The following is a 12,651-nucleotide window of genomic DNA, read 5'->3' as shown; positions in this document are numbered from 1 at the left end:
CGTCAAACTCTAAAAAATCCGAGCAAAATATTCACCACAACTTCCACATGCCTCCCCCAATTTCTAGGTTATGCATTTAAATGCCCGCTGCCTCTGATGGCCTCTGACCACCTCTGACTCTGACGCCTCTGACGTCAGCCGGGCGCATGCATAGATGTCCCCCCGATCCCCCGCCGGATTGGTCCAATCCTCCATGTGGGAGTAAGGCACAAAAGAACGTCAAACCATTCAGTTGTTTATATACCATGCACAGCAGTAGTGTCACAAATCCATCAGTACATAATAAATCACCCCCACACCCTCTGAGCACCGGTTAAACCCCCTGTCAGTCCTCTAAAAACCCGAAAAATGGTGCGTGTAATACCAGTGCATAATTTCCTGTCGCAGAATGTGGGTCAGATCGATGAGCCAACGGCATCCTGCACAGCCAATGTCCAGGGTCAGGACATGCTCCTGCTCGCCCTGTCCTCCCACTGCGTCAAAGTCTACGGATTGTCCTCATCGCAATCAAAACTCCTGACAGTATTCCCCACCGTCGATTCAGTCCATCAATTACTCCACTCTGACAAAGGTAATTATGTAGCAACCCTAGAATCAAAAAATTCGAGGGACGGAGCAACGACAAATAATTTTGTACGCATTTACGTTAATTGGGAGATGTCTGGCAATCAGAATCAAGCGATGAGAGCGAGAATAGCTGGACGAGTCACGCCCAGTCTCAACCGCACCCTAAACAGTCTCGAAATGATAGAGCTACCCCTCAACTCCCAACCGACCCAGATAGCCTGCTGCCAGACCACCGGCAATCTCCTGGTGGTGATGGAGCACGAGGCTGCCATTCACGAGCTAAAAGTCGAGACCCAGCACCTCTCAAAACAGAAATTCCTAGACTTCGAAGTAAGACCCTGGTCCCTGAGATTCACATTCACCCCTGAGCACGTAGAAATAGCCGAGGAATTTATTACCGTCATGAATACCACAAACTTCATGATGTTCAAACTAACGAATCAGTTCAACGATGACATGATCAACAACGTCGAGAGCATTAACAACACAAAGAACACGAAAAAACGAATGAATCAAAACGCTAAAATCGCGAGACAGGGCTCGGAAAGTCCTGACACTGAAAAGAAACTGAATAAGAAACGAAATTCCCAGACGAAATCAATCATCGATTACAAGAAATCAGTGATCAACGAGAGGCGCTTCATCGACTGGGACCAGCTGGTGTCGAAGGAAGCTGAGGAGCTCCAAAGACTGGAGCTCCTGAAGATCATCGAGCCGGAGACAAAGAATTTCAACGTAATCCTGGGGTCGATGTCGTCAGACGTATCAGAGAACTCCCAGAGCTTCGACCCGCCAGTGGTACCAGCCCCCGAGATCTCAGCGACGATCACAACGAGGTCCAACGAGGACAGCTGGTCAGAGAACTACAGCATCGAGCACCTGCTGAGGCTGAAGATCCCCCCGACGTCTCCCGAAGCCTCGAAGGACTTCGATAATGAGTACTTCACGTGCTGCGGGATGAAGCCCTCCTACTGGAGGTCCAAGACTCTCAACACTAAGCAGAAGAGGTCTCTCCTGCGCTCCCAGAAGTACAACGTATTCAACGGGGTGACCTGCCTCGTCTGCACAGCCCAGGAAGGCTACCTCTACCACTTCTCCCCCTCGATGAAGGAAGAAATCTCTCTGAATTTGTCCTCGTGCACGGTCTACCCATTCACCTCTCCAGTGAGCCACGTAGCCCTGGAGAACACTGCTCTGCACGCCCTCACCGAAGCTGGCCTGGAGTCCTACACCCTTCGCCTGCCCCAAGTGAAGACGAAGAGCAGCATCGAGAGTGACGATCACAACGAGCCTGACACCATCTCCCTAATCGGCTTGAGACCGTTCCTGGGGGTCAAGAAGCTCCTCCACGCAGCTAGATGCCTAGTACTCCTCGCCTCCGACCAAGACTCGTGGACCTACTACTCCCTAGCCCTCCCCAATCCCGAAGACGTCTACTACGACATCCTGGGGGCAGCCAATAACCACAAGGGGTCGAGCCCCTGCACTTACAAACACCTCCTAGGCGAAGCTTACACTGTTCTCAAACTGGCTAAAGACATGGTGTACTACACTTCTGACGTGGAGTACTCCAGCAACATCAACGACACCTCGAGGTCTCACCTGGACAATTTGTACAGGCAGTCCTGTGGGCTGCTCGCTGACTACTACGTCTCCTCGTCGTCCCCCTACGACTGGAATTTTTGTATTCGTTATTATAAGCTAGCAGGCTTGAGTGCGCCTGATGTACTGGGAAGAAAAGACGTGGGTAAAGCCCCTGGAGTTGTCGTTTATCTGTCTGATGTGCTGCTGAGCTTGCAGTCAGGCCCTGAAGCCGACGCTCTATTCCAAGAGCACAATATCGTGGAGGTTCTGGGGGGCGCGGAGAAGGAGGATCTTCTGAAACTCATTCTTGCGAGCCCTGTGCTGAGGGAGTATGCCACGGACAAGTTGATTCATGTCTTGAGTGGCTGGGAAGCCACGGATGCCAGTCAGTTTGCTCTGGTGCTGCTGTACACCCAGGCGGAGAGACAGCAGCTCGCTGAGAAGGCTCTCGAGAGTATTTCTGATCGGTACATCACAGAGGCCACTCTCGCCAACTGGTCCTGGCTGTTTGATGTGACCAGTGTGAAGAAGGGAAACGTCATTCCTACGTTCTCTGATTACGCTGGGATTTTAATGAGGCAGAGGACGAGGGTCTTCGCTGATGTCATCGCCAAACTCGTGGGGAAGGAGGCGCTGACCTTGAATCAGATGATCCAGATTTTCCTGGCGTATCTGCCTTCCAGGGTTGGGAGGGATGGGAGACTAGCGGCTGGCGCTCTGCAGCTGACTCTGGAGACGTATTTCAAGGGGGTTTTCAAGGGGGATGAGGGGAAGGGGAGGGAGGGGACTGGGGAGAGCGATGTGGCGTTTTTGGAGGGGTTTAAGATACTGGTGAGGTCGTACCTGGGGGAGCTGGCGCAGGGACAGGGACAGGGGAAGGGCGAGGAGAGGGAGGGGAAGGATGTCTTGTTTGGGAGCTTGAGGCCTGAGTTCCTGGACCATCCCATGCTCTATAAGAATGATGAGGGGAAGGGGGAGGCAAGGCAGGAGGTTGTCAAGCTGCAGGCGTTACTGGCCAGTGGACATCTCAGCAATGAGTGCTATGAGGAGGTCAAGAGGTTCTTGGAGACGCAGAGCATTGAGGGGGGGCTGTCCTTTAAGGTGCTGTGCGTCAGGGACACGGAGAAGGGGGTGGAGCTGCTGGCGGAGAGGTGCCCACAGGCGCTGCTGATGTATGCCAAAGTAAGAAGTTAATTTTTGGGCGATAGTTGGTTGATTTATTGAAGGGAGATGGATCAATTGGGTTTGGGGGTTTTGGTAATTGGGGAAATATCTGGATAATATTTGATTCTAATTGAGAACTTCCATGCTGAAGAGAAAATGTCGATTGATTTTTCCTCGGAGAATCAGTACTTGTTATATTTCAATTTTTAAGAAGATGGGGATACTTACTTTTTTGTTTAGCATTTTATTGGGAAAGTAGGTATATCTAAGGATCTTAGCCATATTTTTAGCCATATTATAGTTCAGCAACAGAGCTTGTCTTAAGCTTCTTGTGATCGTAAGTTTGTCAACCTTTTGGTCTAAATTTGAATCTATTTTCTGAATTTATAGGAAACATTAAAAAAAATTAAAATAAAAAACAAGAGAGTCCATTGTTTCAGGAAATTACTACTTATTTTCATGAATAACTAACTATCCACCCTAAAAGTCATTCTTTCGAAATTTTAGCATTGTCTATATTCGGAATTTCACTACAAATTAATTTGGTGCCAAGGAAAAATAAGGTTTCTTCCAATATGAACAATTTAGATTATGTATAAAAAGAATACTTAAAAAGAAAGTTATGTTTTATAAAATGTCATTTAAAACTATGAATACCTCTTGCATAAAATTAAGTGATATATTTGGATATACTTAATTGTATATCCTGTGTATAAATTCTAATTAAATGAACTGATCAAGCAACTGAGAAGTTAATTTTAAAGAGGCAAATTTCTTGATTTTCCTAATTCTTTGAATATTTAGAGAACAGTCGATTCTACAAGGTAATATCAATAGACCATTTTTGTAGCTGAGGAAATTCCCTAGCAAGACTGTATTCTGAGATTTTCTCCAAAAATCCCTCGTTGTCAAGATATTCCAGTATTTCACAAAATGTAAAAAATCGAATTGCTGCCTTTCGCCACCTTCTTACAGAATTGAAAAATTGCAGAAGTTTCTTGATTGTTGTTTCGAATTATCACATTACAGGATAAATATACCAAAGAGTCAGAGTGGAAATATTTCGTGCAATTCTTGCTGCACAAACTCCATGATTCTCGGGAGAACCCTGAAGCCTTCAACATTTACGACGAATTATTGAGAGGTAAAATGACAGAGTTCAATTTCATTTTCTTTGTATTGTATTAAAAATATTGTGACACGTTTCGATATCTCCACGTTTGGTTGACATTGAATCGTTACAGATACAGCGATTTATATAGCACAAACCATGTCAATGAGGGGTCTGCAGCGTGTACTACCCAACGACAGCAGCATCCCTTCGTTACAACAATACATAGACATCAGTAGTCAAGTTGTGCACGCTGATTACATTAAAACAATGATAATGGGTACTGGTCAGCATTTACTAACTAATATCAATTTTTAGATTCTCACTGTGATGATTTATAAAACTAATGTGATTTTTTCTCAAAAGAACAAACGTTATTATCTTAGAGAAGTTTTAAAAGTTTATGTAAACGTATTGAGACATTAAATAATGATGTGATAAAGAGATTTATTCGTGGCAGTCAATTCGTTAATCGAAGGATCTGTAAATTATCCATTATCCTTATTTATTTTTTAAAAAAATGTTAGAATTTTATCATAATTATTTTGAATAAAAGATCTTTCATTAATCTTATCTCAAAAATGGATCGGAATTATTCCTCGTAAGTCTTCAAGACTCGTCTTCTCATTTGTACACTCAGGATACAAAAAAAAATCATATAAAAATCTTCAGAGTTCGGTTTTGTTCAAAGTTATGAACATGATATTTACAACATTAGTTCGAAAATAGTCAGGAAGTACAATTTTAATCTCTTAAAATAAATCGTCGACTTCCTTTGGTATCCAAAAGAAAATCGACATGGACGGCTTTGCGATATACTTGTACATTAATCTCTAAATAATTTCTAAAAAGCGTAACTTTGTTTGCTTTTGCGTAAAATCTTCTGCTTTTAGCTTTCAATCAACGTTTCGATTTTAAAAATTTCTTCAAAACATGAACAATAAAATTTCTCTGAACACAGATTTTTTTCTCTTTGTTTTTAGTAATTAGATTACGAATTCTTATCTCTTATTAAATGGGCATTGTCAGAACGGTACTGTGAGGTGTAGTTGGACGAGATCCAGCGATTGAGTGGGTCGTTGATGCGTTCAATGACTGCATCGTTCCCATCTAGACGAATAAACCAATAAAATCAGTAAAAATAATTTTTAAGAATTTGCTCAACTATTGGATTGGTGAAAACTTACTCTCAGATGTGCTAAATCCTCCAATCGACTGAGATCTGACAGCTCCAAGTACAATGTGTACACAATCAGCCATCCGTACGCAGAGAAGAGTAGGAACACGATCCAGAGAAGGCACATCATGATATTGTAGGCGAATATCATGTCGTTGACGATACAGAAGAGTAAGAAGGCAAGTACTCTGAATATCGTGAATCCAGCGAAAACGTATAACCATGGGATAATTTTCTTCTCGTACTCCTTTCTTAATGCGTTTATCAGGATTATCGAGGTGACTATGACTGCAACCGCACCGAGCATTGAAAACAGCGCGGCGACGAGGAGGGCATTTCGAACTGAAATGAAGAACAATTTGGGAATTAATTGATACAAGCCAATAAATTTAACCCTCCGCCTGTAACCCTATTTAGAGCACTCATTAATCCCACAGTCCAACGATATGCAATTGAAGCTATAGGATTCCCTTTTTCGTTGTTATTTATTTGGTTGAGTTAAATTCCATACATTTAAAAATAATCAATTTTAAGGAGAGTCATTCATATTTTCATGGGTCAATGCATAGCACCGACGCCGTACGTGAGGAGTTAAATTTTCAAAAAATAACGTTATTCGACACTTCCCCCTGAACTACAATCTACTCCCACAATTGAAAAAAATTCTTAACTTCTATTCATGACTGTTCTTCTAGTTACTCACCATGTTTATTACCCACATAAACAAATTCATAAGATATGATGTAATATCCATAATGTGTGGATCCTGGTACCGCCTGGGAAAGACAGTAAATATCGAAGGCTGCACTACAAATCGTGAAGAGTCCCAAAAACTGAAAGACAACACAGATGAAAAGTCTTGCTCATCAATGAGTTATTCGCTATGTTACTGGGTCGAGGATGGATTACTCACCACTCCAAACACCGCAGTGAACATAGCACTCCTGGGAATATCGGAGAAGAAGGCTTTCGTTAAAATTGGCTTCTGGTACCACGGTATCACTACACTTTTCGTCGATCTGGATGATTTCAGATTTGCACTGCTGCGGTTTGTTACGTGCGAGTATATGGACGGAGTGCCCACGGTGGGCGACTTTTTTCCGTAATTCATTGTTTACCTTTGGAAGATTTTAAATAAAATAAGTAGTAGTAGTATTTTATTGCATCCTTGAATACAAAATTCATAAATGCAGGGGTTCTGCGTTACAAACCAACGTATTTTTGTTCAATACTAAACTCAAAGATTATACAATATTAAGGATTGTGAATCAAATAGACAAGTAAGAAACAAGTAAAGATCTTTCAGACAGCGTAAGTCAGAGGAATTTAATAAAGTGATGAGGTTATCAATTGGTGATGCGGAATAAATAAAATAAGGAATCGATGGAAAATTATTCTGAATGATGAGATGAAAACAAAAACAGACATTTCGAGAATTAAACTGTTTGGAATTACAGTCCCGTCGCTGTGCAAGATACTGGGCCTGAATCTGTCTCGACTATCTGGCTTGAATGTTTTTCATTTCGTATTGTCTGTACAAAATACTCGAAAAGGGGGCTAGAATTAAGTGAAAATGGAGTTGAGACACTTAAAAAAAAATTAGCTGAATTTCCCTGACAAAGACTTGGAATTTGGTTCAAATTCCACAATATACGTGAATTTTCAAGTGAAAATGAATATTCAGTGCCAAATTCCCTTGAATATTCAGGGAATCCCTTTACAATTCTTGGAATTCTAGAATTTTTTGAAAAAATTCCCGGGAAATTCAGAGGAATCTGGAATTTAAGAAGAGATATCTCTGAATTTTCCTGACTTTTCACTAATTTCCCCGAAATAATTACATTTAAATTTATAGTTTCCACGGATTTTTCCCTGAAATTATGAATTTTCAATTACAAAATTCCTTAAAATTTCATTAGAAATGTAACTTGTTAGATATTTCCAAGACTCTTATCGGAAATTTCAGTGGAAAATTTTTAACAGTCTATTGCACGAATTATTGGAAATATATGCATCTCTGATCTATGTAGAACTTAATTCCACATGAATAGAATTCCACAACAAATGGGCTCTCGTTACTGTTCATCACAGTTCATAGAAAAATTGAACGCATTTGTCATAATACTCGGTAAAATATCTAGTTTTTTACTATTGCACCATTTGTTTTACGTCAATTTTTTGAATGGATTGTCTAGATAGGCAAACCAAAATTCAACCCAATTTTTATGAAAACGAAAATTCTAATGAAAGTTTCAATTTCACAGGTCCCTCACAGGCCCCTTTTCATAAACTAACTTATTCCGAGTTCCTAAATTGTTATTTTGAAAAGGAACAATACCTCCTAATCAAACATTCGTGTATCACATTAAGAATCGTACTCAAATGGTGCTAATACGTAATTATCGGAATTTTATTCCCCTACAGTTCCTGCGGTATCTTGTACGAAAATCGGACAGTATTTTGAATGTCTCTTCACCACCAATAATTAAGGAAAATCACATATTTCATTAGTTACTGTCATTTGGCACGCCCCGAACCTGACAGCACACCTTTGGCATGCAACTGATCGTTGCAGAGAAGTGTAATTATTGAGAGAACTGTTTTTTCCAACAATTTAAGACGAACAGTGTGATGAATTAATTAATTTTGGAGTACTCACGGATTTATCGAATTTCCAGTAACAAAAACACCTTTCCCTCTCGTTAGGATGTATCATCAACGCGGACACACCTACAAATTGTAAACTGTTGTGAACAAAACCATGAACAAGTGTGTGCACGTATAGTCAACGAAACGGAGTGCTCCGAAATGACCGCGCTGCAGTCGCCATCTTGCCACAGGTGGTCTCACTTGTTCAAAGTGCGGGTCGTGAGTGTGTGACGGTTGTGAACTGATGTAAACATTCGGGTGAACATGTGGTATTGTTTATTTACGTATTATCGTCTGTAATCGTCCGAATTGTGAAGTGTAACAATATTATGATGGAGGAGCTCTCGGTGAAGCGGAATAAACACCACAAGAACCAGTCGTCGAGGGAGGAGCTGGAGCTTCTGGATAAAAAAGTAAGGTTAACCATAATTGTATCAACAAAAGACTCCAAACAACCGAATGAATCCAATTAATTAATTGAATTAATTTTAATTAATCCAAGGAATTAATCCAATTTATTCATTGTTCGTCGACGATGTCAGGATCTAATCGATAGGATACTGCAGCTAGAAGCTCACACGTTCCAATTGAAGAATATCATAAAGAAGTCTGACAGTACGAATGGAAAATCTGTCTCTAAAAAATCTGGAAAGCCTTTTGACTTCACACAGTACGTATTTACAGTTCAGTCTTCGTACAAGATACTCGAGAAAGGGGCTACAATTGAGTGGGAATGGAGTTGAGATATTGCAGAAATTATTGGAAATTTAGGTATCTACGATCCCAGAAAACAATTTTTGCCAGTGCCATCTAAAATTTAACAGGACATCGGCAATTTGTCGACAAATTGTCGACTTACTGTTTGCTGGGATCTAGAACTAATTGCACATGAATTGAATTTCAAAACGAATGGGCTCTCGTTACAGTTTATGAAACAATTTAACGCATTGGTCATAATACTCGGTAAAATATCTAATTTTTTACTGCTGCACCACGTGTTTTACGCCCATTTTTTGGATGGATTGTCTAAATAGACAAAACAAAATTCAACCCAATTTTTATGCACACCAAACCCTGATGAATCAAACCCAGAGTTAACTGTGGGTTCATGGAAATTTCCCAGAGTTTCTCTCTTTTTTCGCCGGGTCTTTTCCACAAACCCAGAGTTGATCCAGAGTTAACTCTGGGTTTAATCTATCATGGAAATTCTAATGAAAGTCTGAATTTTGTCTCACAAGCCCCTATTCATAAACCAACTTATTCCGAGTTTCTAAATTGTTATTTTGAAAAGGAACAATACCTTCCAATCAAACATTCGTGTTTTACATCAGCAATCGCACTCAAATGATCGTAAAAATGGAAATCATCTAGTATCTTGTACAAAGAACATCAACTCAAAACATTTTCCTGTCTGAGCGCAAGTAAAGTGGGGGATACGTGATTCTCGGAATTTTATTCCCCTACAGTCCCTGTGATATCTTGTACGAAAATTGGACTGTACGATGAAAATCACTCGAGATAAGTTCTTAAAACATTCGCATAAATTCCAGATGTCACAAGAGACATATTCTCCTGAAATTCTACTATCTCGGATGGAATTATCACGGGTTCGTGGAACAGGAGGATACGATTAATACGATAGAGTATCACATATTTGAGGCTTTGAAAAAGTCGTGTTTGATAGAGAATCGTGAGAGTTCTAATTACCACAGGTGTGGGAGAACTGATAAGGGAGTGAGTGCATTCTCTCAAGTGATATCTCTAGATGTACGAAGTAAATTAGCTCCAGAGGATCAGAAGAGCCTCGATGGGGAGCTTTCTTACTGCAAGATGTTGAATAGAATCCTTCCCAGAGATATTAAATGCGTGACTTGGGCTCCAGTTGGGGATGACTATTCCGCTCGGTTCAATTGCAAGAGAAGGAGCTACAAATATTTTTTCCCGGGGGGGAATCTTGATATTGAAGCTATGAACAAGGCTGCTAGTTATCTAGTTGGACACCATGATTTCAGAAATATCTGTAAGATGGACGTTGCCAATGGAGTTGTTACCTTTGCTAGGACTATCTTAGAGGCACGAATCGTCTGTCATGATGATGAAAAGTCTGATAGATCAGGTATACTGAGAGGAAAACACATGGTCTCAAACAAGTCTTGTTTGAACAAAAGAAATTGCTCAAAGAAGACTTTCGTAAAGTGAAGTTAATACGGGATTAATCGTAGGCTATCGTATTGTCATTATTATTATAGTTAATTAAGGATTCATTTCTTGTCTTCGAGTATTGGATAACAGAAATGAAAAACAACTTGTTTTTGGGTCGTACACGGTAAAACAGTTTAAGTGGATTTTTACTATTGATCAGTTTTTCGTGAATATGTCGAAATCTAAAGCAGATAGCAAATTTTTTGCCACGAACTTTTTTGTAGGCCTCTATTCGCTCTATAAAAAAGGTCATTACGAAAATTTCGTTAACTCCCTTAGATTCGGAGATATTCCTTAAAAACTCAGGCCTAAATCGACTTGAAGTAGTTTATACATAAATTAAATTTTGAAGATCAAAATCTGAAATAAATTTTAAATGGAAGTTGATATGAATAAAAAATTTTGGTTGAGTTGGTGCTCAATTGTCAGTCTAGTATGATTGATAATAATTAATTTAGAAGTGCCAAAATAACAGTCTTATGAGAAAATTAATGTTTCGACGTTAGAGAGAAGATTAAGATGTAGACAAAATCTTTAAAAAATCAGAAAAGCATGAATAAAAAATTTATGCCTAATAAGAAATTTAACGTCAGTGTCAAACTTTTGCGATAAAAAAATTTCTCTCAGAACACTCTTCAAATATTCAGGGCTATATAACTGCTTGTTGGTAATTTTCAAATTGGGATTTTCTTGGTTCAAATAAGATTTGTATGAGATTATGTTTTTTTTTCTCAGTCTGGGGTATTTTGAATGAATCGTTTCGTTTCATCTGGAGGTGCATTTATAATGTTTTTCCAGGCTACAATATGTATCATCTTTTTATAAAAAGTCAGGCCTTCCTGTGGCACCAGATCAGGTGCATAATGGGGATATTATTGCTCGTGGGACAAGGAAAGGAGAAGCCCGAAATTTTTCTAAATCTCTTTGACATTGAGGCCTGCCCTCGTAAACCCCAGTACAGTCTAGCCCACGAGGTTCCACTGAATTTATTCCACTGTGATTATGACGATGTAGAGTGGTATTATGATGACGAAGAGTTGGTTTTAGTTATTAAGACTCTGCAAGAGGATTGGACGTTCAATTCCGTGAAGTGAGTTCTCTCTAGCTACTTTGATAATTCATTTCATCAGGGATTAAATGAGATTTTACTCGGTTTTTTCGGTTCAACAGAGCTGCCATGATTAGGAGTATGCTTCAAGACCTTGAGAGTCACGTGATAAGTCAGGAGGATCTGGATTTTCAGAGCGAGGGTCTCATTCAAGGGGTACAATCTAAAATTTATCAGCCACTGATGAAAAGAGTCACTTGTGGTACGTTCAAAACTTCGGTCGTCAAGAAGCTGTTCTCAAAGTTGGAACGAGTCTAATGTTTTCCACTTCACAGATGATTAACGATTAACGTTTCAATTTGTGGTTTCAGAGAGTCTGGAAAATCGTATTAAACATTTCGAGAAGAAGAGAAAAATCGCAGTGGGAAACTCTGAGCAAACTTAGTGTGTTCTAATCAATATATTATTAGGGAGTGTATATTATTAGGGAGTGGGCATTTGTATCATTGTATGCTTTCATTGAGGAATTACAAGTCTATTATTCTCTCTCGAATGTCCTCGCACAAAGAATAAAATCGTATGACAACTACGGCGCAAGGACCATTTTGAAGGTAAAAACAGGAATAAATGAAGTTTTACAAGATAATACTGAACATTCTGAAAAAATGTTGAAGTTTATAAAAGCAAATGGGTTATGTTATAATTAATTACGGAATACTAACTGGGTATTGATATAGTTTGATACGAATTTATTAACAATTGGTAAATCTATAATTCTCTCTCGAGCATCATCACATATCAGACAGGGTTGAGTCTGACTCGTCAATAATTTTATATCCCAGAACAACTCACTAAAGAAATAAGAACAACTTTCTTAAAAAAATAATATTTCTCAAATTGTGCGGCGATGTTCCAATTATACAGGTATTTTAGCGTAACGAAGTAATTAATTGAAGTATTTATTTCGATAATTTCACATCATGAAAACATCTGAGTTGACAGCAAATTTCGCTTCAAATTACAACGAAAAACTCATGCAGTATTTTACAAAAACTAATTTACATGAAATTTCAATAGATTTTTTTGTGCAGAAACATCTGTTAATTCTGAATTAATTCAATGAATTTCAAGTTGACGTGCACTGTTGGA

At 39.5% G+C, this 12,651-nt stretch overlaps 3 protein-coding genes across 4 annotated transcripts; 2 read left to right on the top strand and 1 right to left on the bottom strand.

Moving 5' to 3' along the window:
• Positions 1-216: 216 nt before the first annotated feature.
• LOC107046379 lies at positions 217-5,263 on the top strand. The gene is made up of 3 exons (XM_015268988.2): positions 217-3,333; positions 4,345-4,459; positions 4,560-5,263. The coding sequence occupies exons 1-3, from the start codon at positions 349-351 to the stop codon at positions 4,742-4,744; spliced, it is 3,285 nt and encodes a 1,094-aa protein (XP_015124474.1). The 5' UTR covers positions 217-348; the 3' UTR covers positions 4,745-5,263.
• Positions 4,945-8,375, bottom strand: LOC107046381. The gene is made up of 5 exons (XM_015268991.2): positions 8,263-8,375; positions 6,517-6,721; positions 6,307-6,436; positions 5,614-5,945; positions 4,945-5,536 (listed from the first exon to the last, which is right to left on the bottom strand). The coding sequence occupies exons 2-5, from the start codon at positions 6,712-6,714 to the stop codon at positions 5,438-5,440; spliced, it is 759 nt and encodes a 252-aa protein (XP_015124477.1). The 5' UTR covers positions 6,715-6,721; positions 8,263-8,375; the 3' UTR covers positions 4,945-5,437.
• Positions 8,376-8,391: 16 nt separating this feature from the next.
• Positions 8,392-12,148, top strand: LOC107046380 (tRNA pseudouridine(38/39) synthase). Of its 2 annotated transcripts, none has more exons than XM_015268989.1 (6): positions 8,392-8,665; positions 8,795-8,922; positions 9,803-10,368; positions 11,253-11,544; positions 11,625-11,764; positions 11,874-12,148. In XM_015268989.1, the coding sequence occupies exons 1-6, from the start codon at positions 8,582-8,584 to the stop codon at positions 11,945-11,947; spliced, it is 1,284 nt and encodes a 427-aa protein (XP_015124475.1). In that variant the 5' UTR covers positions 8,392-8,581; the 3' UTR covers positions 11,948-12,148. The 2 variants fall into 2 exon arrangements, with proteins under 2 accessions (XP_015124475.1, XP_015124476.1); XM_015268990.1 differs by having other exon boundaries at positions 8,396-8,665; positions 10,265-10,368.
• The last annotated feature ends 503 nt before the right edge of the window (positions 12,149-12,651 follow it).

The sequence above is a fragment of the Diachasma alloeum genome, unplaced genomic scaffold (genome assembly GCF_001412515.2).
Source record: "Diachasma alloeum isolate Michigan unplaced genomic scaffold, Dall2.0 Dall_scaffold_01345, whole genome shotgun sequence".
Lineage (NCBI taxonomy): Eukaryota > Metazoa > Arthropoda > Insecta > Hymenoptera > Braconidae > Diachasma > Diachasma alloeum.
This window is presented reverse-complemented; position numbering and strand designations above follow the sequence as displayed.

Coding starts and splice junctions, on each gene's coding strand:
- LOC107046380 (XM_015268989.1), top strand. CDS start 8,582: ATGATGGAGGAGCTCTCGGTGAAGCGGAATAAACACCACAAGAACCAG. Junction 8,666..8,794: donor TGGAGCTTCTGGATAAAAAA/GTAAGGTTAACC, acceptor CGACGATGTCAG/GATCTAATCGATAGGATACT. Junction 8,923..9,802: donor AAGCCTTTTGACTTCACACA/GTACGTATTTAC, acceptor CATAAATTCCAG/ATGTCACAAGAGACATATTC.
- LOC107046381 (XM_015268991.2), bottom strand. CDS start 6,714: ATGAATTACGGAAAAAAGTCGCCCACCGTGGGCACTCCGTCCATATAC. Junction 6,437..6,516: donor TCACTGCGGTGTTTGGAGTG/GTGAGTAATCCA, acceptor GTTGTCTTTCAG/TTTTTGGGACTCTTCACGAT. Junction 5,537..5,613: donor AGGATTTAGCACATCTGAGA/GTAAGTTTTCAC, acceptor TTATTCGTCTAG/ATGGGAACGATGCAGTCATT.
- LOC107046379 (XM_015268988.2), top strand. CDS start 349: ATGGTGCGTGTAATACCAGTGCATAATTTCCTGTCGCAGAATGTGGGT. Junction 3,334..4,344: donor CGCTGCTGATGTATGCCAAA/GTAAGAAGTTAA, acceptor ATCACATTACAG/GATAAATATACCAAAGAGTC. Junction 4,460..4,559: donor TTACGACGAATTATTGAGAG/GTAAAATGACAG, acceptor GAATCGTTACAG/ATACAGCGATTTATATAGCA.